General features: G+C 41.2%; 1 protein-coding gene across 3 annotated transcripts in view; it reads left to right on the forward strand.

Moving 5' to 3' along the window:
* The window catches only part of uvssa (UV-stimulated scaffold protein A), a 106,036-nt gene extending 84,339 nt beyond the window's left edge, over nucleotides 1-21,697 (forward strand). For 2 of the 3 annotated variants that reach the window (XM_048615800.1, XM_048615866.1), the window contains exons 13-14: nucleotides 3,116-3,299; nucleotides 21,148-21,695. In XM_048615800.1, the coding sequence (XP_048471757.1) occupies nucleotides 3,116-3,299; nucleotides 21,148-21,241 (278 nt within the window). In that variant the 3' untranslated portion in view covers nucleotides 21,242-21,695. Of the gene's footprint in view, nucleotides 1-3,115; nucleotides 3,300-21,147 lie in introns of all 3 variants that reach the window. The other variant, XM_048615734.1, reaches the window with a different exon arrangement.
* Nucleotides 21,698-23,905: the final 2,208 nt, after the last annotated feature.

The raw sequence follows: 23,905 nt of genomic DNA on the forward strand, positions 1-23,905 counted from the left end.
GACGGGGTGTGAGGGATGAGTTGCGGGAGATGTGGGAGACACGGTTGAGGGCGTTCTCGACCACTGAGGGGGGGAAGTTACGGTCCTTGAAAAACGAGGACAACTGAGATGTACGGGAGTGGAATGCCTCATCCTTGGAGCAGATGCGGCGGAGGCGAAGGAATTGGGAATAGGGGATAGCATTTTTGCAGGAAGGTGGGTGGGAGGAGTAGTATTCTAGGTAGCTGTGGGAATCGGTGGGCTTGAAATGAATATCGGTTTCTAGGTGGTTGCCCGATATGGAGACAGAGAGGTCCAGGAAGGGGAGAGAGGTATTAGAGATGGTCCAGGTAAACTTAAGGTTGGGGTGGAAGGTGTTGGTGAATTGGATGAACTGTTCGAGCTCCTCGTGGGAGCACGAGGCGGCACCAATACAGTCATCAATGTAACGGAGGAAGAGGTGGGGTTTAGGGCCGCTGTAGGTACGGAAGAGGGATTGTTCCACGTAACCTACAAAGAGGCAGGCGTAGCTTGGGTCCATGCGGGTACCCATGAACATTCAATCTTAACTTCATTTCTACTAGAGTCATAAATAATGCAATAGAGACACACAAAGCTAGAAATACACAGCATTTGATCAGTTTTTCAGATTTAAAGTATTTGCCATTTTTCTTTTAATCTGCGTTATAGAACTAAAACAGATTATTGATGCAATAATGCCATTGTGCTGTTATCTCACAATTCCACATTTCACACATGTTGAAGTAGTTTGCAGGATATTTTAACTGGATAACTTTGACCCTTTATGTCTATCTCTGGTGTAAATGGACATCAAGAAAAATACTTAAACACAAATGATACTTTGAGTTTTCATTATTAGATTGAATAGATTAGATTGCTAGAAGACCCATTTTCTGTTGTTATTCTCATTGATAATTTTGGCTTCGATGTGCGTTTGATACTAATGGCAATCATATTGTACCAATCAAATCATTACAGTTTTGTGCTCTGTGTATCCTAGATTTTGAAGCAAGCGTGCATTTAAAACCAAACTGATGACTATGTAACATTAGCGGCATTGATAGTGTTGCCTTCAGGTGGTTTCGAATCTAAAATTCAGTTGGAAATCAGCAGTTTGAAGTGTTCAGTGTTCCATTTTAAAATAGATTGAATCCCAAATACTGTTTGACACAGTGAATGAACATACACATAACAGTATTACAATCTATTTGGGAATGACAGCAGAAAATGTGCATAGAACAATGGTGCTTCCTGCAGTCTGATCCTTTCTAAATCATTTGATTCTTTCATAGTTTGTAGTGTTTACATAAAACCTTAAGTATAACACAGAAGCACCACATAACGATGACTAGATTTTGATACCATGAATCAGTGATAAAGCACATTGACCTACTAATCTGTAGCTTTCATCGTTTCCTATAGTTCACACACAGAAGCAAATTAAGTACCTTTTTTGTGTCAGTACTCCAGAATATCTGGTCTTTCAGCCTTTAGTGACTTGTTAACAAACAGGTATCAGGACAACCACGGAAAGGCAGGCCGCTGGCCAGTCAGATGTGAAATAGCATCTCTTTACTAACTACAGTATTGATTTTTTTTCCCCCAAACTCTGTAGTTTTTTTCACCATCAGTAAAGTCAGCAACACTATATGAAGAGCTTTAGGGTCCATCAAGGCTCTAAAGACTGTTCTTCCTTGGCACTCTATTGATTTCTTTTCAAAGGCTTTTAAATTGGTCCTTCATTTTGTTGAAATGCTCATTTCATACTGACTGGGCCCCAGTATTTTTTGCCGTATTTATACAAGTGTCCCATTCATGGAGCTCTAAGCTGGTACCGCCTTGTTGTTATTGGAAGGCCTTGTGTCTAACTGTGCTTTATTTTGACCTTAATCATAGATTAATGGTTTCATTTTTTGACTTGTGTTACTTTTATATTTAATCTCTTTCAAGATTAAATAAATCTTTTGGATCAACTTTCTTCATGAGCCTCTCTTTCTCTCTTAGCTTGTCTCAGCTCCATTTATGAATGACACTTCACACTGAATTAACCCTGTGTGAATCACAGTTTATTTGTGAGGACTGATTTGAAAAGAAACAAATCAAGTAATTCCTTTCTTGCTAAAATCTATTTTGTTGGAGTTTTTTGTTCATTGAATTAGAGTTGCCTGTTTTTTACTGAGCTGCCACACTGGTATAAGTTGGGCATAACCCTTAGTGCAATTAAAGCGACATGCAAGTGAAGCAACAGTGATGTGAAAAAATACTTTTAGGGTATGGAATGCATTGTCTGGAAAAGTGGTGGAGGGAAGTACAATTGAAGCATTCAAGATGTCAATGAATGATTATTTGCATTATATGCAGAAATATGAGGAAAAGGCAGGAAATTGGCACTCAGTAATGGAACTGGTGAAGGCATGATGGGCAGAATAGCTTCCTCTTGCACCTTGACAGTTCTGTGATTCAATGTAGTTGTTTCCACCTTTCTTTTCTGTTGGTTCTAGCAGAGGTACCAGTGGAACCACTGAAATTTCAGTGTTTTTAAATTATTTGACTGAAAACCTTCTATGGTGAATCTTTAGCTCTATCGGTTTATCCGATATGGAAGGAAGGAGGTGCACACACATTTCTGACTGGAATAGTGCTGTCCATTATATTGACAAAAGACTAAAAATTTCTTCATGTAATACAGCTGCCTGAAAATAGGCATTAAGCCCTTAGCCTAAAGAAGTAAGTGGCTCTTTGCCTGTTTAAGAACCTCACTACAGGATTGATTTGTCCTGAGGAAAGTTCAACTTTGAAACTGCCTGTTAGGCCACGATCAAAGATATTTTTGTGATAAATAATTATAGAGCCAGGAAGGGCAGAGAGGATAAGAGATCTTAACAAGCAGAAGGAAAGTTTATGATCATAGAGGATGTCATGTAATTGGGGTACTGATATCACAGAAGACAGAGGCTAACCTTCACCATCTTAAGGGTAGTTGGGGTAGAGAATAAATGCCGGCCTAAGCAGTAACTCCCTTATCCCATAAATGACCAAACTTTGCAAAAGCCTTGAAAGTAAAACCTGTACTCCCAATACCTTAGAAGTTTCATAGATATTTCTTTCCTGACAGACTGGCAGGATCCAGAGTTGATGCGTGAAATTGAAGCTGCTACAGGTGTAGATCTTGGTTCTTCAAAATATGACAGAAAAGATAAAAAGGGAAAAGGAAAGAAGAGAAAGTATCCAAATCTCACTGATTTGAGACAACAGAGCAATACATCTCGATCAAGGTTGGAGAAACGAGTACTTAACAAGTAAGGATTTTATTCAGTATTTCTTTCAAAGGGCTTCTATTTCTATTACTTTACAAAGAATTGCTTTTACTTGGAGAAAATGTGCTTACCATTGTGCATTGAGAAAACTCTTGAAATTCAGCATGCAAGGTTATTTTTGTGTTTAAATCTCTGTAACAAATTGGAAGTTTATCAACTGATTTTTAGTCATTATCCAACAATGTGATTCTCTTTTGCTACAAAGTCAAGGTGTTCAAGCAACTGGAATTATTATATCATTGAATGAAGCAAGTTGGCCTTTCATGTTTGTGTCAGGGCTTTGAAGGAGCCGTATAATTAGTCCTACTTCCTTGCTATTTCCTGATAACCCTGCAGATATTTACCCTTCGTATATTTAACCAGTTTCTTTTGAAAGTTGCTACTGAATCCACATCCAGTACCTTTGAGGCAGTGCTTTCCAGGTCATAGCATTACATTATATTTAAAAAAAATAACTTGTGCTCATATCATCATTTTTGTTAGTTTGCTAGTTGTCTTACACATCTGATTATTGATCCACCTATCAGTTGAAATAGTTCATCCTTATTTATTTTAACACACTTCATAGTATTGAACACCTTTGTCATTTTTCTTCTTTATTCTTTCATGGGATGTGAATGTGGCTAGCAAGGCCAACATTTGTTGCCCATACCTAATTGTTGCTGAACTGAGTAACTTGCTAAGCTATTTCAGAGGCCAATTAAAAATCATCATGTTGTTGTGGATTTGGAGTCACATGTAGGCCACACCAAGCAGGGCTATCAGATTTCCTTCCCTAAAAATCATTAGTGAACCACACAGGTTTTTATGACAATTAATAATAGTTGTCATGACCATCGCTGAGATTATTACACTACTACTGAGAGTAGTTTTATATTCCAAGTTTACTAATTGAATTCAAAATTCACCATCATAGGAGTTGACCCTGTGTCCACTGGGAATTAATCTGGGACTCTGGATTACAAGTCCAGTGAAATTATTACTGTGTGATCGCTTCCCCAAACCTTCTCAAATTTACAGAGAACAAATCCATTTTCTCTAATCTCTCCACAGTTGTCTTTCATCCCTGGTATCATTATAGTAAACGTACAGTAAATCTCCTGCACTCCCTCTCTCAATTTTGACAATTTTCCAAAGTGTACCTTGAATTTAATGTAATATTCCCGATGGAGTTTATGAAGGTTTAGCATAATGACTTAATGAATAGAAGCACAGAAGGCTGAAGTACAGGAATATGTAAATAAACAATAAAAAAAACTGCAATTGCTGGAAATCTGAGAAAGAGGAGGGTCTCTGGACTTGAAACATTGATTCTGCTTACTCTCCACAGATGATGCCAGACCAGCTGAGTTTCTCCTGAAATTCCTCTTCTTTTTTTCTGGGAATATGTATATCTTTTTAATGGCTTTCTCTTCTATTCTGGCAATGACAAAAAGTTTGCACACCTGTACACGCACATGTGTCTGTTTGGCACCCCCTTTAGAAATGTATCATTTAGTTAATATTTCTCATTTTTCCTACCAAACAACTTATGTTAATTTTCATCTACCCTCTGGCCATTTAACTACTGAATTGTCTTCAGGTAGGCATGGACGTAATGATGCTCCTTACTGTTTATTTTATGACTTTTGTACTATAAACTTTGAAATGTAGTTTGTGTAAGAACTGAGGGAATGCTACATAGTTTGAATTTCTGTGTGGGTTAAACCAGAGTCCCAGATGCTTGCTCAGACAAATCTGAAAATGGCACCATTTGAAAAAGGGGCAGTGGGATTCTCTGATTGGTTGATCTGTGTATGATGATAAACATTCAGTTATACCAGTTGCATGGCTACTACCTATTATGTTTGAATAGCTTGTGTATTTAGCACACAAAATATGGGTGAATTAAATAAAATGCAACATTTTCATGTTCTGATCAAAAGTTAAGTTCTGCAGTGCCTAAAGAGTTAACTGATTTTCCAGCTTTTTTTTAAACCACGAAGAAAAAGCTTGAATTTTTTAAGTAATAAAATCCTGCTGTTCTTGTCAATAGAATTTAGTGAGTGGTTGCACAGGACTGAGATGGATATCATTTCATTTACAGCACCACACAGTGCAGTGATGCTGATGCCAGACTTAACATTACACACCAGGACATGTCAAGGCCACTGAATTAGTGCTAAAGACTCCTCTTAAGAATTAGATATTTGGGCTGCAGCTCTGCAGTTTCCTAATTTCACAGGTCTTGGAGATAGAAATGATACTGTTAAATGTACACAGTGGCCTGGTGTGCTTTTATTAACACAATGTATTTTCAAGGTATTACATAGCTTAAAGTATTGATCTCTTCTGTAACTGCTGCAGGGGAAATCTGTTCAGACACTCGTGTTTGAGTTATTGCAATTTTTATTAAATTCAAGCTTTTCCGTTTGGGCATTTATTGTACCGTTCTGTTCAAACCAATCATTCTAAATGAATCAGAGCTACAATAATCATGTTTTCTGTTGCTATAGATCAGTTCAACAGATTGGGTGTGATTTTTTTAAAAATTCCATTAAAGAATGGCAGTTGATTAAAACCAAATTCATTGATGCCGTTTGCATGAAATCCTTAAATCTTTTAGGTACTGGTTGTTCCTTTTAAATTTTAAAGACAGGTATGGATGATTCCTGATACTTATTAAGCAAATATGGCTTAATTCACATTTGCACGGAAACTGTATATAAATTGTAGAAGCAAGACAAGTTGGTGCATTCCAAGGACTTGTTAAAAGGAATACTGAACATTTGAAGGATGAGTTTAGCCATAGGTGACCAAGAGAACACCTTCTCCAGAAAATATTTGAAGCAAGATGCTCTTCATAAACACTGTAGGCACAGTGTACAAATTTTGGTAACTAGTTTGTTGTATAGGGAGAGAGTGAGGGGGACCAGAGCTAATTGGTAAAGATGGAAAATAGTCATTTTGTTAGTTATTTTTTGGAATCAACAAACAATTGTGCAAAGATTTTTATCAGGTAATTGACTAGATCTGCAGTAGATCTCATGGAAGGAGCAGGTTATGAAATTGATTTTCATTAATTATCAGTTTCTTTTTTCAAAAATGCAAGGGAAATTAACTGTTTTACCTTTATTATAATTCTGATGAACCCGTGGTGAATCTACGCTGCATTCGCTTATGACCAACATCCTCCCTTGGGTGCAATGTTCTCTAAATAGGATGCAACCAGACTTTTGCAGATCACTCAGTTGTCCAAATTTCTGATGTAGCTTGGTCAAATCAAAACTTCATCTAAGATTAATAGATTTTGTTCAAGCAGGTGTATTTAAAGGTCATGAAGCCAAGGCACATAGGTGGAGTTGAGGTACAAACAGCCATGATGTATCACAGAAGTGAAATCACAGAGGTGCTATGACATAAAGACCATTCGAGCCATCAAGCCTGCTGTCAAAAGAGCAAATTACCTAGTTACATTCCTCCGTCCGTTTCCCTTCAGGTACTTGCTTAGTTCCCTTTTTAAAGCCACTGTTGAATAGACGTGCTGCATCTTTCAGGCAGTGTATCCTATAGTTCATGATACTTGTTGAGTTTAAAAATAGTTTTTGCTCACATTTCTAATGGTTCTTTTGCCAGTCATTTTAAACGACCTTTTTCTTCTTTTTGATACTTTTGTCAATGGAAACAGTTTCTTGTTTACTCTGTCAGGAAAGCTGATGATTTTGAACATCTCAGTCAATCTCTCCCTCAAAGGACATTCTCCAATCTATTTGAAGTACAACATTCCTGAAATCATTCTGCAGTTTTATCGTAAATGTTCCTGTCCTTTCTAACCTGCAGTGTCCAGGTTTAGATTCAACACAATCCAATATGCTATGAAGGCCATAAATAACTTACTTTCTTTTTGTACTCTCTGCCGCCTCCGTTTTTAAAGTGCAGAATCCTGTTTGCCTTTTTACCAATTCCTCAACCTGCTTTGCTGCCTCCAGCAATTTGTGCAAATTTATCTGTGTTCCTGCACCTCCTTTAGAATTCTATCTACTTCTTGCAAAATAATTAATATTGTAATTGACCTGTAGTCTGAATTCAGTGCCTTAGTTGGTGCACTGTCCTGACTCAATGTCTTCAGAGGCCTAATTGAGCTTCTTGGCATTTACACTTTTGTTGTAGATGCTACTTGACCCACTGAATGTTTTCGGCACTTTTTGTTCATGTTTCAGATCTCCAACGTCAGTCTTTTTTTTAAACCTTTCACTATTTGCTTAAGTGAAGGAACAAGAATGCCTTGTGCAAATGGACTGTTAATTACATTTGTTTTTAACTGAGTTGTTTGTCAACAATAGGCTAAATTATTATTGCTGTCTATCTTTATCTTGTCATATTGTGATTGGAATCTTGTCCCTTGATATAAATTATTTTGTTAGCTACACAGGAAGGTAATCAGTGGATTTCAAAATCATGTTCCAAAGATTTAAAGGAAAGCAGAAAACTGTTTTATTTGCTCGTGTCATTTATTGACCTTGTGGAAATAAAACTACTTGTTGGCTCAATGTCTGTGTCTCAAACTAGTGTCTTAGATGAACATGTTTTGGTCGAGCATGTGATACATCCCTATAACCAATGAACAAAATAAAGGTTTTCAATGGAATCCTTTGGTCTCACTATCATTTACCAAGCTGTGTAAGAAATGAGCAGTTTGGAACATATGATGGTTCTAAAATATCCATGCCTATTGCCTTGCTTCAGTCGTTCCATTCTTCTGTCTTTAGAAGTCAGGCATCAGTCTTTTTAGGGTAAATTCAACTTTGGTAGGGCCCCACACATGGCAAACTGGATCCATCCACTGAAATTTACTTCAGCAAATTTGATCTTACATGTGTAAGAATAGTGGGCAGCTTGCCTTTTACCACCTATTTTGTGCCTGTATTGTGTTCAAATTTTACCTTCTTTACCTTTAACCTGCACATTCTCCAGTTCCTTAATTTATCAACAGGACATCTGAAATATGTTTTTAAATCATTTTGTTTTCTCCTTTGAATCAGTAGATTGGTAGGTCCTTGTGGAATACTGAGGAACAAGGGGACCTTGTACACCAAGTCCATAGACCCCTGAGAGTGTCAGCATGCATAGACAGGGCAGTGAAGAAAGCACACAAGATGCTTGCCTTCATTAGCTGGGACGTAGAATATAAAAGCAAGCAAGTCTTGTTGCAACTTTTTAATACATTGGTTAGGCCGCAGATGGAATACTATGTGCAGTTCTGGTAACCACATTATCAGAAAGATGTGATTGCACTAGAGAGGGTGCAGAGGAGATTCACCAGGATGTTGTATAGAATGAAAAGTCTTAGTTAGAGAGACTGTGTAGGCTGGGTGGAGAATCTGATTGAGGCGTGCAAAAATTATGAAGCATAGAAGAGTAAATCATGAGAATCTCTTCCTCATGACAGATTATTCAAAGAACAGGGGAAATAAGTTTAAGATGGCATGTCAGTAGTTTAATGGAGACTGAGGGGAAAAAAAAAACAACTTTCATCCAGCGGGTGGTGGAGGCAGATACTCTTACAACATTTAAATAGTATCTGGATGAGCACAAAAGATTGCCAGGGCATAATAGGCTATGGACGAAATGCAGATAAATGGGATTAGTGTAATTTGGCATTCCTTAGTCGGCATAGATGTGGTGGACTGAAGGGGCTGTTTCTGTGCTATTTGATCCTGTGATCTCTTTGGGAAGGCAATGGTAATGTCACTGAATGAGTAATCTAGAACCTCAGGTTAATGTTTTGGGGACATGGGTTCAAATCCCACCATGGCAGATGGTGAAATTTAAATTCAATGAAAATCTGGAATATAAAGCTAGCCAGCGGTTATCTTTCTATTGTTATCAGAATCCACCTGGTTCCCCAGCATCCCTCAGGGAAGGAAATGTGCCACCATTAAAAACTGAAAGAACTCCAGATGCTGGAAATCAAAGAAAAACAAGCTGCTGAAAAAGCTCAGCAAGTCTGGCGGTATCTGTGGAGAGAAAGCAGAGTTAACGTTTCCGGTCCAGTGACCCTTCCTCAGAACTGAATGTGCCACCATTACCTGGTCTGACCCTCATGTGACTCCAGATCCACAGCAATGCGCGGAAACAGATCCTTTGGCCAACTCGTCCATGCCGATGAAGTTTCCCAAACTAAACTAATCCCACTTGCCTGCATTTGGCTCATATCCTTCTAAACCTTTCCCATTCATGCACTATCCAAATATCTACTATAATGTTGTAACTGTACCTGTATCTACTTCTTCCTCCGGCTGTTCATTCCACATACGCAGCATCCTGAGAGAGAAAGTTGCCCCTTAGGTCCCATTTAAATCTTTCTCCTCAACTTAAATCTATGCCCTCTAGTTTTGAATTCCCCTACCCTATTCAAAAAAAACCTTTGCTCATCACCTTATTTAGGACCCTCATGATTTTATAAACCTCTATAAAGGTCGCCCATCAACCTCCTACACTCGTGAAAAAGTCCCAGCTTATCCAGCCTCTCCTTAAACTCAAACCCTGCAGTCCCATTAACATCCTTGTAAATCTTTTCTGCACACTTTCCAATTTAATAATATCCTTCCTATAGCAGGCTGACCAGAACTGTGCGCAGTACTTCAAAAGTGGTCTTGTCAATGTCCTGTTCAGCTGTAACATGACGTCCCAACTTCTTTAGATCAACTTATAACTACCCTCTGGGCAATTTGGAATGGGCAATAAATGTTGGCCTCAGTGAGGCCTACATCCTTCAAACAAAAACAAAACTTGCCTTCAATATGCATAGCCTATTTCTAAGCCAATGTTATTGCCTAACTGCTCTTCAAGAGGCAATAGGAGCAGGACACCACGTGAACCCTTGAGACTGCTCAGTGATTCAATATGATGGTGGCTGAGTTTCTACCTCAGCTTAATTTTTCTGCTGCTTCTCATATCCTTTGATTCCCTGGGACACACAAAAAAAAAATCTCTCAATCTTAAATATATCCACAATCCTCCAGTGTTAAGAATTTCAAAGTTTCACCATGTTTTGATTGAAGTCATTTCTCCTCCTCTTAATGCTTCATGATTAGTATCTTACCCTGAGACTGTCTGTATATTCTAGATTCCCCAACCAAGTCAAGCAACCTCTATCTATGCTGTGACGTCTCTTTAGAATCTTATGTTTCATTGACATCACCTTTAATTCTTCTGAGTGTAGGACAAGTTGACCCAACTTTCCATCAGAGGAAAGTCTATTGAACCCTTGCTATACCACTTCCAATGAAAGCATACCCTTGTAATATGCAGGCTAAAACTGCAGACCATATTCCAGATATAGTCACAAAGAATTTTGTTTGTAGTACAACTCTCATCCCTTTGGTAGTAAAGAATTTGAGTATTGCTGAAAACAGAGGACCATCCTTTGTGCGAAGGTGATGGCCTAGTGGTATTATTGCTGGACTGTTCTGTGGACCTGAGTTTGAATCCCACCAAGGCAGATGGTGGAATTTGAATTCAACAAAAGAAAACTGAATTAAGGATTTAATGCTGATCATTAATCCATTGTTGATTGTCAGAAAAGCCCATCTGGTTCATTAATGTCCTTGTGACTCCAGACCCACTGTAATGTGGTTGACTTAGTTGCCCTCCGAGATGGGCAGTAAATGCTACCTAGCCAGTGACTCCCTCATCGCATGAATGAATAAAGTGGACTCTAATAGAGCAATTGCCAGGGGAAAAGCATCAGGTAGATGACAGTTAATTGTCAAGCTCTGGTTAAATTTTAAACAAAACATGTTGCCTGTGATTGAACATAGAACAGTACAGGCCCTTTGGCCCACAATGTTGTGCCGACCTATTATCCTACTCTAAGATCAAACTACCCTGCATACCCTACATTTTACTATCATCCATATGCCTATCCAAGAGTCGCTTAAATGTCTCTAATGTATCCTACTCCACTACGACCGCCAGCAGTGCATTCCACGCACCCACCACTGTGTAATGAACCTACTTCTGACATCTCCCCTATACCTTCCTCCAATCACCTTAAAATTATGCCCCCTCGTAATAGTCATTTCAACCCTGGGAAAAAGTCTCTGGCCATCCACTATCTGTGCCTCTCATCATCTTGTACACCTCTATCAAGTCACCTCTCATCCTTCTTCGCTCCAATGAAAAAGAGCCCTAGCTCCCTCGACCTTTCTTCATAAGACCTGCCCTCCAGTCCAGGCAGTAAATCTCCTCTGCACCCTCTCTAAAGCTTCTACATCTTTCCTATAATGAGGCAACCAGAACTGAACACAATATTCCAAGTGTGGTCTAACCAGAGTTTTATAAGAGCTGCAGCATAACCGCATGGCTCTTAAACTCAATTCCCCTGCCAATGAAAACCAATACACCATACGCCTTCTTAACAACCCTATCAACTTGGGTAGCAACTTTGAGGGATCTATGGACGTGGACCCCAAGATCCCGCTGTTCCTCCACACTGCCGAGAATCCTGCCATTAAGCCTGGTCGAAGTATTGCTCTGAAATTAAATCAGGGAATGGCTGTTTCCTATTTTGTTGAGTTGAAACAAGTGCAATATGTGCACATATTCTGTCTGCAAAGAACAGGATCCTGTGTATTAACATATGTAACGTGCTAATTTGGTACACCCAATTCCATTATCACTTATCTTGCATGTTCACCTACTCTGTAGTGTTTTATCAGATTTCTTTTGGAAATTCATGAATAGTTGAGCTATTAAAATTGGGACCCAGGACTCCATCTCTTTTATCCGGATTCCTTAAATATATAGGCACTATTATTATTTATCCCTTAAGGACTGAACAAGACTATCACCTTTTGATTTTCTCTCCATAGAGCCTGCCAGACCTGCTGAGCATTTCTATTATTCGCTTTATTTAAGATTTGAGTTTTCCTTGTAATTGACTCCTGTCATATTTTGGAACTTGTCCAAGGGTTATTTATGAAATTAAATCAAACTGAAAAATATGCAGAGACATCAGGTCCTGAGGATTTGTCTGCATAGATCTTTGAATAGGCTGGGGCTAACTTCCCTGGACCTTTGGAGGCTGACGGATGAACTTATAGATGTTTATAAACACATGAGGGGCATGGATAGGGTGAATAGCCAAGGTCTTTTCCCCAGGATAGGAGGGCATAGGGTTAGGGTGAGAGGGGAAAGATTTAAAAAGGGACCTCAGGGAGGATGTTTTCTCGCAGAGAGTCATGTGTGTATGGAATGAGCTGTCAGAGGAGTTGGTGGAGGCTGGAACGATTACAGCATTTAAAAAGGCATCTGGATGGATATACGAGTAGGAAGGGTTTAGAGGGAGATGGGTGAAATACTGGCACATAGGACTAGATTAATTTAAGATATCTTGTCGCATGGACGAGTTGGACCAAAGGGTCTGTTTCCATGCTGTACATCTATATGACTATGAAAGTAGCCGGACATTTTGACAGGTTAGTTAGCAAAACATTAGGGATCTTGGACTTCACAAGTAGAACATAGAACAGCACAGCACAGGCACTTCGGCCCACGATGTTGTGCCAAACTTTTACCGTAAACCTAATGTCTATCTAACCTCCACCCCTACCTTATACTATCATCCATATGCCTATCTAATTGCCGCTTAAATGCCCCTAATGAGGCAGACTCCACTACCCTCTCCGGCAATGCATTCCACGCCCCTACCACTCTGAGTAAAGAACCTACCTCTGACGTCTCCCCGATATCTACCTCCTTTCACTTTAAAACTATGCCCCCTCATAATAGCTACCTCCACCCTAGGAAAAAGTCTCTGGCTGTCTACTCTATCTATACCTTTGATCATTTCGTACACCTCTGTCAAGTCACCTCTCATCCTTCATCATTCTAAAGAGAAAAGCCCTAGCTCTCTCAACCTTTCCTTGTAAGACCTTCCCTCCATTCCACGCAACATCCTGGTAAATCTCCTCTGCACCTTTTCCAAAGCTTCCACATCTTTCCTGTAATGAGGGACCAGAACTGGACACAATACTCCAGAACAAAAACAAAGTTGCCAGAAAGCTCAGCAGGTCTGGCAGCATCTGTGGAGGAGAAAACAGAGTTAATGTTTCAGGTCCGGTGACCCTTCCTCAGAACTCACTATACTCCCACAATACTCCAGATGTGGCCAAACCAGGGTTTTGGAAAGCTGGAGCATAACTTCACGGCTCTGGAACTCGATCCCTCTATTAATGAAAGCGAGCACACCATACGCCGCCTTAACAACTCTATCCACCTGGGTGGCAGCTTTCAGGGAACTGTGGACATGAACCCCGAGCTTCCTCTGCTCCTCCACACTGCCAAGTATCTTTCTGTATTCTGCTTTCAGATTTGTCCTTCCAAAATGAATCACCTCACGCTCTTCAGGGTTAAACTCCATCTGCCACTTCTCAGCCCAGTTCTGCATCCTATCAATGTCCCTTTGTAACCTAGAACAACCTTCCGCAGTATCCACAACTCAACCCACCTTCGTATTGTCCACGAACTTACTAATCCACCCTTCCGCTCCTACATCCAAATCATTGACAAACATCACAAATAGAAGAGGACCCAGAACTCAGAACAGTAGAGAAATTGAATGTAAAAGCATCCAGTTATATTCACCACACTTTTGGAAGAATCTGAAAGTTGTTTAAGAGGGTGCACAGGAGATCAACTGGAGTAGTTCCAGTCCTGAGGGATTTTAGCTACAAGGTTATACTAGAGAATCTAGGTTTTTTCCCCCCATTGGACCAAAAGACGTTGAGGGACAGTTTTGATAGAGATTGCAACAGGTTTGATGAACGCAGAAGGACAGGTGGTCTGAGGTGCATTTGTTTTGATGCGAGAAGTGTAGTAGGTAAGGCAGACGAACTTGGTGCTTGGATTAGTACCTGGGAGTATGATGTTATTGCTATTACTGAGACTTGGCTGAGGGAAGGGCAAGATTGGCAACTAAATATCCCAGGATATAGATGCTTCAGGCGGGATAGAGAGGGAGGTAGAAGTGGTGGAGGAGTTGCATTACTGGTCAAAGAGGATATCACAGCTGTGCTGAAGGAGGCACTATGAGCAGAGCTCAGAAATAGGAAGGGTGCAGTAACAATGTTGGGGCTGTACTACAAGCCTCCTAACAGCGAGCATGAGATGAAGGCACAAATATGTAGACAGATTATGGAAAGATGTCGGAGCAACAGGGTGATGGGAGATTTTCATTTTCCCAACATTGACTGGGATTCACTTAGTGTTAGGGGTTTAGATGGAACAGAATTTGTAAGGAGCATCCAGGAGGGTTTTCTAGAGCAGTATGTAAATAGTCCAACTCGGGAAGGGGCCATTCTGGACCTGGTGTTGGGGAATGAGCCTGGCCAGGTGGTTGAAGTTTCAATAGGGGATTACTTTGGGAATAGTGATCACAATTCCGTAAGTGTTAGAATACTGATGGACAAAGACGAGATTGGTCCTAAAGGAAGAGTGCTGAACTGGGGGGAAGGCCAACTATAGCAAAATTTGACAGGAGCTGGGGAATATGGATTGGGAGCAGCTGTTTGAGTGTAAATCCACATTTGATATGTGGGATGCTTTTAAAGAGAGGTTAATTAGAGTGCCGGACAGACATTTCCCTGTGAAAATGAGGGATAGAAAGGGCAAGATTAGGGAACCATGGATGACAGGTGAAATTGTGAGACTAGCAAAGAGGAAAAAGGAAGCATACATAAGGTCTAGGCGACTGAAAACAGACGAAGCTTTGGAAGAATGTCAGGAAAGTAGGACCAATCTGAAACGAGGAATTAAGAGGGCTAAAAGGGGTCATGAAATATCTTTAGCAAACAGGGTTAAGGAAAATCCCAAAGCCTTTTATTCATAAATAAGGAGAAAGAGTGTAACTAGAGAAAGGGTTGGCCCAATCAAGGACAAAGGAGGGAAGTTATGCGAGAAGTCAGAGAAAGTGAGTGAGATTCTTAATGAGTACTTTGCATCGGTATTCACTGAGGAGAGGGACATGACAAATGTTGACGTTAAGGATAGATGTTTGGTTACTCTCGGTCAAGTCAGCATAAGTGGGGGGGGAGGTGGAAGGAAGTGTTGGGTATTCTAAAAGGCATTAGGGTGGACAAGTCCCCAGGTCCGGATGGGATCTATCCCAGGTTACTGAGGGAAGTGAGAGAGGAAATAGCTGGGGCCTTAACGTATCTATGCAGCATCCTTGAGCTGAGGTGAGGTCCAGGAGGACTGGAGAATTGCTAATGTTGTCCCCTTGTTTAAGAAGGGTAGCAAGGATAATCCAGGTAATTATAGACTGGTGAGCCTGACGTCAGTGGTGGGGAAGCTGCTGGAGAAGATACTGAGGGATAGGATCTATTTACATTTGGAAGAAAATGGGCTTATTAGTGATAGGCAGCATGGTTTTGTGCAGGGAACGTCATGTCTTACCAACTTGATAGAATTCTTTGAGGAAGTAACAAAGTTGATCGATGAGGGAAGGCTGCAGATGTCATATACATGGACTTCAGTAAGGTGTTTGATAAGGTTCCCCATGGTAGACTGATGGAGAAAGTGAAGTCGCATGGAGTCCAGGGTGTTCTAGCTGGATGGATAGAGAACTGGCTGGGCAACAGGAGACAGAGTTGTCGTGGAAGGGAGTTTCTCAAAATGGAGAACTGTGACCAGTGGTGTTCCACAGGGATCAGTGTTGGGACCACTGTTGTTTGTGATAAACATAAATGATCTGGAGGAAGGTATAGATGGTCTGATGAGCAAGTTTGCAGATGACACTAAGATTGGTGGAGTAGCAGATGGTGAAGGGGACTGTCGGAGAATGCAGCAGAATATAGATATAGATTGGAGAGTTGGACGGAGAAGTGGCAGATGGAGTTCAATCCAGGCAAATGCGAGGTGATGCATTTTGGAAGATCCAATTCAAGAGCGAACTATGTGGTAAATGGAAAAGCTCTGGGGAAAATTGATGCACAAAGAGATCTGGGTGTTCAGGTCCATTGTACCGTGAACATAGAACATTACAGCGCAGTACAGGCCCTTCGGCCCTCGATGTTGCGCCGACCTGTGAAACCAATCTGAAGCCTATCTAACCTACACTATTCCATTATCATCCATATGTTTATCCAATGACCATTTAAATGCCCTTAAAGTTGGCGAGTCTACTACTGTTGCAGGCAGGGCATCCCACGCCCTTACTACTCTGAGTAAAGAACCTACCTCTTACATCTGTCCTATATCTATCACCCCTCAATTTAAAGCTACGTCCCCATCACCATCCGAGGAAAAAGGCCCTCGCTGTCCACCCTGTCTAATCCTCTGATCATCTTGTATGTCTTTATTAAGTCACCTCTTAACCTTCTTCTCTCTAACAAAAACAGCCTCAAGTCCCTCAGCCTTTCCTCATAAGACCTTCCCTCCATACCAGGCAACATCCTGGTAAATCTCCTCTGCACCCTTTCCAATGCTTCCACATCATTCCTGTAATGCAGCGACCAGAACTGTACACAATACTCCCAAGTGCGGCCGCACCAGAGTTTTGTACAGCTGCAACATGACCTCATGGTTCTGAAACTCAATCCCTCTACCAATAAAACCTAACACACCGTACGCCTTCTTAACAACCCTATCAACCTGGGTGGCAACTTTCAGTGATCTTTGCACATGGACACCGATCTCTGCTCATCCACGCTACCAAGAATCTGACCATGAGCCCAGTACTCTGTATTCCTGTTACTCCTTCCGAAGTGAATCGCCGCACACTTTTCCGCATTAAACTCCATTTGCCACCTCTCAGCCCAGCTCTGCAGCTTATCTATGTCCCTCTGTAACCTGCAACATCCTTCCTCACGATCCACAACTCCACCAACTTTAGTGTCATCCGCAAATTTACTAACCCATCCTTCTATGCCATCATCCAGGTCATTTATAAAAATGACAAACAGCAGTGGCCCCAAAACAGATCCATGAGGTACACCACTAGTAACTGAACTCCAGGATGAACATTTCCCATCAACCACCACCCTCTGTCTTCTTACAGCTAGCCAATTTCTGATGCAGACCGCTAAATCACCCTCAATCCCATGCCTCCGTATTTTCTGCAATAGCCTACCATGGAGAACCTTATCAAACACTTTACTGAAATCCAAATACACCACATCAACCGCTTTACCCTCATCTACCTGTTTGGTCACCTTCTCGAAGAACTCAATAAGGTTTGTGAGGCACGACCTACCCTTCACAAAACCGTGTTGACTATCCCTAATCGAATTATTCTTTTCTAGATGATTATAAATCCAATCTCTTATAATCCTTTCCAACACTTTACCCACAACCGAAGTAAGGCTCACTGGTCTATAATTACCAGCGTTGTCTCTACTCCCTTTCTTGAACAAGGGGACAACATTTGCTATCCTCCAGTCTTCTCGCACATTCCTGTAGACAACGACGACATAAAGATCAAAGCCAAAGGCTCTGCAATCTCCTCCCTAGCTTCCCAGAGAATCCTAGGATAAATCCCATCCGGCCCAGGGGACTTATCTATTTTCACACTTTCCAGAATTGCTAACACCTCCTCCTTATGAACCTCAATCCCATCTAGTCTAATAGCCTGTATCTCAGTATTCTCCTCGACAACATTGTCAGTATTCACAGGAAAAAGACAAAAAATATTCATTTAGCGCCTCTCCTATCTCTTCGGGCTCCATGCACAACTTCCCACTACTGGCCCTAATCTTACTGTAGTCATTCTGTAATTCCTGACATACCTGTAGAAAGCTTTAGGGTTTTCCTTGATCCTACCTGCTAAAGACTTCTCATGTCCCCTCCCCTGGCTCTTCTTAGCTCTCTCTTTAGGTCCTTCCTGGCTAACTTGTAACTCTCAAGCGCCCTAACTGAGCCTTCACGCCTCATCTTTACATAAGCCTCCTTCTTCCTCTTGACAAGAGATTCAACTTCTTTAGTAAACCACGGTTCCCTCTCTCGACCACTTCCTCCCTGCCTGACAGGTACATACTTATCAAGGACACGCAGTAGCTGTTCCTTGAACAGGCTCCACGTTTCAATTGTGCCCAGCCCCTGCAGTTTCCTTCTCCATCCTATGCATCCTAAATCTTGCCTAATTGCCTTTCCCCCAGCTACAACTCTTGCCCTGTGGTATATACCTATCCCTTTCCATCGCTAAAGTAAACGTAACCGAATTGGGGTCCCTATCACCAAATTGCTCACCTACCTCCAAATCTAACACCTGGCCTGGTTCATTACCCAGTACCAAAACCAATGTGGCCTCGCCTCTTGTTGGCCTATCTACATATTGTGTAAGGAAACCTTCCTGCACATATTGGACAAAAACCGACTCATCTAAAGTACTCGAACTATAGCGTTTCCAGTCAATATTTGGAAAGTTAAAGTCCCCCATAACAACTACCCTGTTACTTTCGCTCCTATCCAGAATCATCTTTGCAATCCTTTCCTCTACATCTCTGGAACTTTTCGGAGGCCTATAGAAAACTCCCAACAGGGTGACCTCTTCTTTCCTGTTTCTAACCTCAGCCCATACTACCTCAGTAGTCGAGTCCTCATCAAACGTCCTTTCTGCCACCATAATACTGTCCTTGACTAACAATGCCACACCTCCCCCTCTTTTACCACCTTCCCTGATCTTACTGAAACATCTAAACCCCGGAACCTGCAACAACCATTCCCGTCCCTGCTCTATCCATGTCTCCGAAATGGCCACAACATTGAAGTCCCAGGTACCAACCCATGCTGCAAGTTCACCCACCTTATTCTGGATGCACCTGGCGTTGAAGTAGACACACTTCAAACCACGTTCCTGCCTGCCGGTACACTCCTGCGACCTGGAAACCTTATTTATGACCTCACTACTCTTAATCTCCTGTACACTGGAGCTACAGTTCAGGTTCCCATCCCCCTGCTGAATTAGTTTAAGGTGGCAACCTTAATGTGGCAACCGTTAGTGAAGGTGGCAACGCAGGTCGATAGTGGTCAAGGCGGCGTACAGCATGCTTTCATTCATCGGACGGGGTATTGAGTACAAGGGTCGGCAGGTCACGTTGCAGTTGTCAGACTTTGGTCGACCACGTTTGGAATACTGCGTACAGCTCTGGTCGCCCTATTACCAAAAGGATGTGGATGCTTTGGACAGGGTGCAGAGGAGGTTCACCAGGATGTTGCCTGGTATGGAGGGCGCGAGCTATGAAGAGAGGTTGAGTAGATTAGGATTATTTACATTAGAAAGATGGAGGTTGAGGGGGGACCTGATTGAGGTCTACAAAATCATGAGGTATAGACAGGGTGGATAGCAAGAAGCTTTTTCCCCAGAGTGGGGGACTCAATTACTCGGGGTCACGATTTCAAGGAGAGAGGGGAAAAGTTTAAGGGAGATATGCGTGGAAAGTTCTTTCCGCAGAGGGTGGTGTGTGCCTGGAATGCGTTGCCAGCGGAGGTGGTAGAGGTGGGCACGATAGCGTCATTTAAGATGTATCTAGATAGATACATGAATGGGCAGGGAGCAGAGGGATACAGATCCTTGGAAAATAGGCAACAGGTTTAGATAGGGGATCTGGATTGGCGCAGGCTTGGAAGACTGAAGGGCCTGTTCCTGTGCTGTAATGTTCTTTGTTCTTTGTTTACAAAAAGTAGACAAAAATAAGCTGCTCTCAACTGGTTGATCTAGAGGAATACAGGTTTCAGGTTTCAGGCAAGAGATACAGGAGTGATGCAACTTTGAGCTCTGTGTCTTAGAGGGCGGTAAAAGCATTGATAATCTATAGTTTAAAAAGGATGTTGAGATGAAGTGGGAAGTATGGGCTGACTAGATTCGAGTACAGAAATGATGGACCAAATGGCCTCATTTGGTGGCATGCAAGTCTCAGTGGGATTTTTACTAACCGTTTCCTGAAGCTCAATGTTTCTGACCCAGACTTTCAATTTTTGAGAAACGCAGACCATTCCTTTTCAGGAAGCCTTCCAGTACAGGATTGGGACATAGTTATTGCTGTAAACACTGGCTGTCATTCTGGAGCTTAAGGTCCCAAAGGTTTAAGCCACAGAGAGAAGGTATGGGGTGAGGTAGCAGAGTCGGGGATGGGGGCGAAATAAGGCCTGGAGGAGTTGATGGCAAGTGGGTTAATGAGGGGGTAGGGTGGGTCAGGTGTTGAGGGATTCAAGTTGCAGAGAGGGTTTAGGTCAGCGGGTGGGTTGTGTCAATTGAGATGGGGTGGAGAGTCGGGGTGTCTGTGGGAAGTTGATCCAGTGTTAATACTTGGGGGATCAGTTTTATAGTTGGCTATGAGTTATAATCTATTTAAATTTAAGCTAGGACCTTCCAAAGATCCAACGCTTAATTGGAGTTGGAGGCTTATTTGGCATTACTGGTCTCAAGGTAATTGATGATTAGAAGTTTGGATTTCTTTGGTAATTATTGTTTCGTGAGAGCAGTAGGACTTCTGAGGGGGCCTTAGTGCATCTATCAAATGCACATCTGGTTTGCAACTATTTGTAGTCAGGAAGATCTGGGCCTGTGTCTGTATAAGGGACAGAATTAGGCCATTTGGACTGTCAAGCAGGTCTGCTCTTTTAAGGAAAAAAAGCTGATTTGATTGTAACCTTAAACATAGTATTTTTTTAAAAATGAAATTTAGCCAACATAGTAATAACTTCTGTTCAAACGGTTAATCGTAATGGTATGTTCTTTACAACCGAGTGAGAGTTAAAGCTATAATTATCTCTGATGTGTTGAACAAACTAAGTAGTACCCTGTGAGAACACTCAGTCCAAACATTACGCCTGCTTATTTTCTTTGCAGGACTTCATTGAAACGAGTCTCTGAAGCAATGGCTTGCATAGACAAAAGAAAACATGAAAAATTTGCAAACCAGTTCAACTACGCAATGGATTAAGACCAACAAAAGCTGCAAAAAGAAGAAAACTACTTTATGATACAGTTTTCTGTAACTTTCAGATCTCCTGCTATGTATATTTAGAGCAGCTAAATTTTTTTCTACAGATTTTATTAAAATTTTCCAATGTGATTTGTCAAAATTTAAAATGTCCATTTTTTACATCATTGTGCCACATTTGTAAAGAATTTAGTATTTCATGTAAGCAATTATTGTAATAGGTGGTAATTGTGATTGATAGTGTAATATAAAGTGTGTAAACTTTAAGTTTATTCCTTGTATGTTTGGTGGAATTGAATGAATCAGTGAATGAAATGCAGTGATAAACTACTTATTGCCAGTAGTTTAAATCAATTTAAACTTTTCTATAACCTCTATAGATTTTCTTTGCATTTGATTATATATGGTGGCTTTTAAACCTTTCCTTCTTAAATAAAGGATTCTAATTAATTCATTGCTTATTGTGATGCATGTTTTACTCAGGATAAAAATGGTCATTGCCAATTTAGGTGTTGCTAAACTATCCAAATGGGTCCATTTCCCAAGTGGGAGACTTAAAATATTATAAGTGGCCTAAAGGATCATGGTCTTCTGGCTTTCTTTGCTTCAACATTTTATCAAGAGAGCAAATGTTGGGGTGGGTTGGTATAATAAAAGTGGGACAGATGTTACAAAGGGAATAGGGGAAGGAGTGGTGAGAGTTGCAACAGGATGCTAAATACCTAGGTCAAGAGATATGTAGGTAAGGGACTAGTTGCTAAGTCATCCACGTAACTCCAATAACTTACATTAAAGGCACTTTGTAAATATAATGAAGCATGTCTCCACAGGAGCAGTATAAAATAAAATACAACATTGAGTCACAAAGACATTTGTTTGGATGATCGATAACAGCCTCTACCTACCAAGCTTTATGAATGTAGTTAGGGTGTCTGCTGCCTCTTTAAGAGAGTGGGTTGTGACCCAGAGAGTTTTTTTGGGGTAAACCATGCAGGTGCAAAGATAAAATAAACTGCTCCTGGTTCAAATTTCTGCAGGGCTATCTTGTGATTTTTAAAAAAATATATAGTGTATAAGTTAGATCCAAACATAACTGGCAATGAGGCAGAGTCACCATCCACTAACTTTGTGCTACTGCCATTTTTGAAAGGAAGAGGACAATCACCCAGACTTTGAAAATGACACAGGATTGAGGAAGTAGCATGACAGAACAAAACAGACAGAAGTCGTCATGAGGGGACTCCGGCTGCAATCAGTGCCTGAGAATAGGCTGAGTGGCAGTCATGAGGGGATTTGGGCTGCAACCAATAGCTGAAAGAGGAGGTGGTTACCCAAATAATCATGGAGAATATTCATTGGGGATCTTGGGCTACAAGCAGCTACCAGCTACCTTGATTCGAGTGGTGGGAAAACAAATAGTGGGCTAATTTGAAGCAGTGGGACCATTTACCAAAGAGACAAAGTTGGATTCTGTACACAACGTTAATGGTACTGGTTTTTTTGAGCACCACCAGGAGCAAGACCTTTGAAATTCCAAGGAGTTCAGTGCAAACAGTGAAGCCAGCAGAAAGAACTGTGAAGTGATGGAAAGTCATTTTGCACCAAAACCACTGATTGTGAAACATTTGTTTTTTTGAACATACAACATGGAGAGTCCATTTCCCAATTATTGGCTTCCTTAAAGAGGTCAGTGGAACATTGAATTCGGAGGGTTCCTTCAGAATACCTTGCAGGACCGGTTGGTTTGTGGCGTCTGACACAAAGCCATTCAACAGAAACTACTAAGACCTGGATTTCAAGGCAGCTTTCAAAATTACTGCCTTGATGCAGTTGTCAGCCAGTGAAGCAACACAGTTGAGTGTCAGTGCCCAGATGCACAAGTTAGTGGAAGCTCATAGTACAGTACCAACCGCAGAATGCTACTATTGTGGTAGATTTGGCCAAAAAGAGTCAACTTCTTGGACTCGAGGAACCCAGAGCTGAAAATGTAAGTGGGCCACATTGCTTAAAATTGCCAGTTAGAACCCAAACAAGAGAAGGGGGAATCAAAAATAAACAATCCTGAGAACAAGGCACAAGGCTTATGTTGCCAACCAGGAAGTATACAGGGACATTTGAAAAGATAGAGCCAGAGTAAGCAGAGCTTCAGTTAAACATCCTGCTGATATGGAGTGAAGCTGATAATTTCTTGGTTCTTCCCAAATTAGAGGAAAGATGGAAGTGGATACAGGCACCATGGTGTCTGATTCCCAAATCAATCAGTCTATAGGGAGAATGGGCACTACTATTTGAAGACTGCCAAGATTACAACATAGACATACATGGAACAAGTGGTGCTACCAATGGATGCTGTCCTGGTGACGGTATATTTAAGAGATTAGTGTGCAGAATTACCACATTATACTTGTCTAAGATTTCTTGCAAACTTACATTTGAGTCCACCAGCCCATTAATAATATCCCAATTCAAACCTTAATTTTTGTACCCAGAAGTGTCCGAATAATGCAGAGTGGTCATCTCTCACTACTAAACGATGTCTTCAAGGGGACCCTGGGGGAAATGAAATAAGTTGAAACTAAAATACAGCTGAAGGTGGAGGCTTATCCAGAGTCTGGAGGCACGCCAGGTACTGTGCACCATTTGATCTAAAGTGGAAATGGAACC

The sequence above is a fragment of the Rhincodon typus genome, chromosome 1, assembly GCF_021869965.1.
Source record: "Rhincodon typus isolate 14 chromosome 1, sRhiTyp1.1, whole genome shotgun sequence".
NCBI classification, from domain to species: Eukaryota; Metazoa; Chordata; class Chondrichthyes; order Orectolobiformes; family Rhincodontidae; genus Rhincodon; species Rhincodon typus.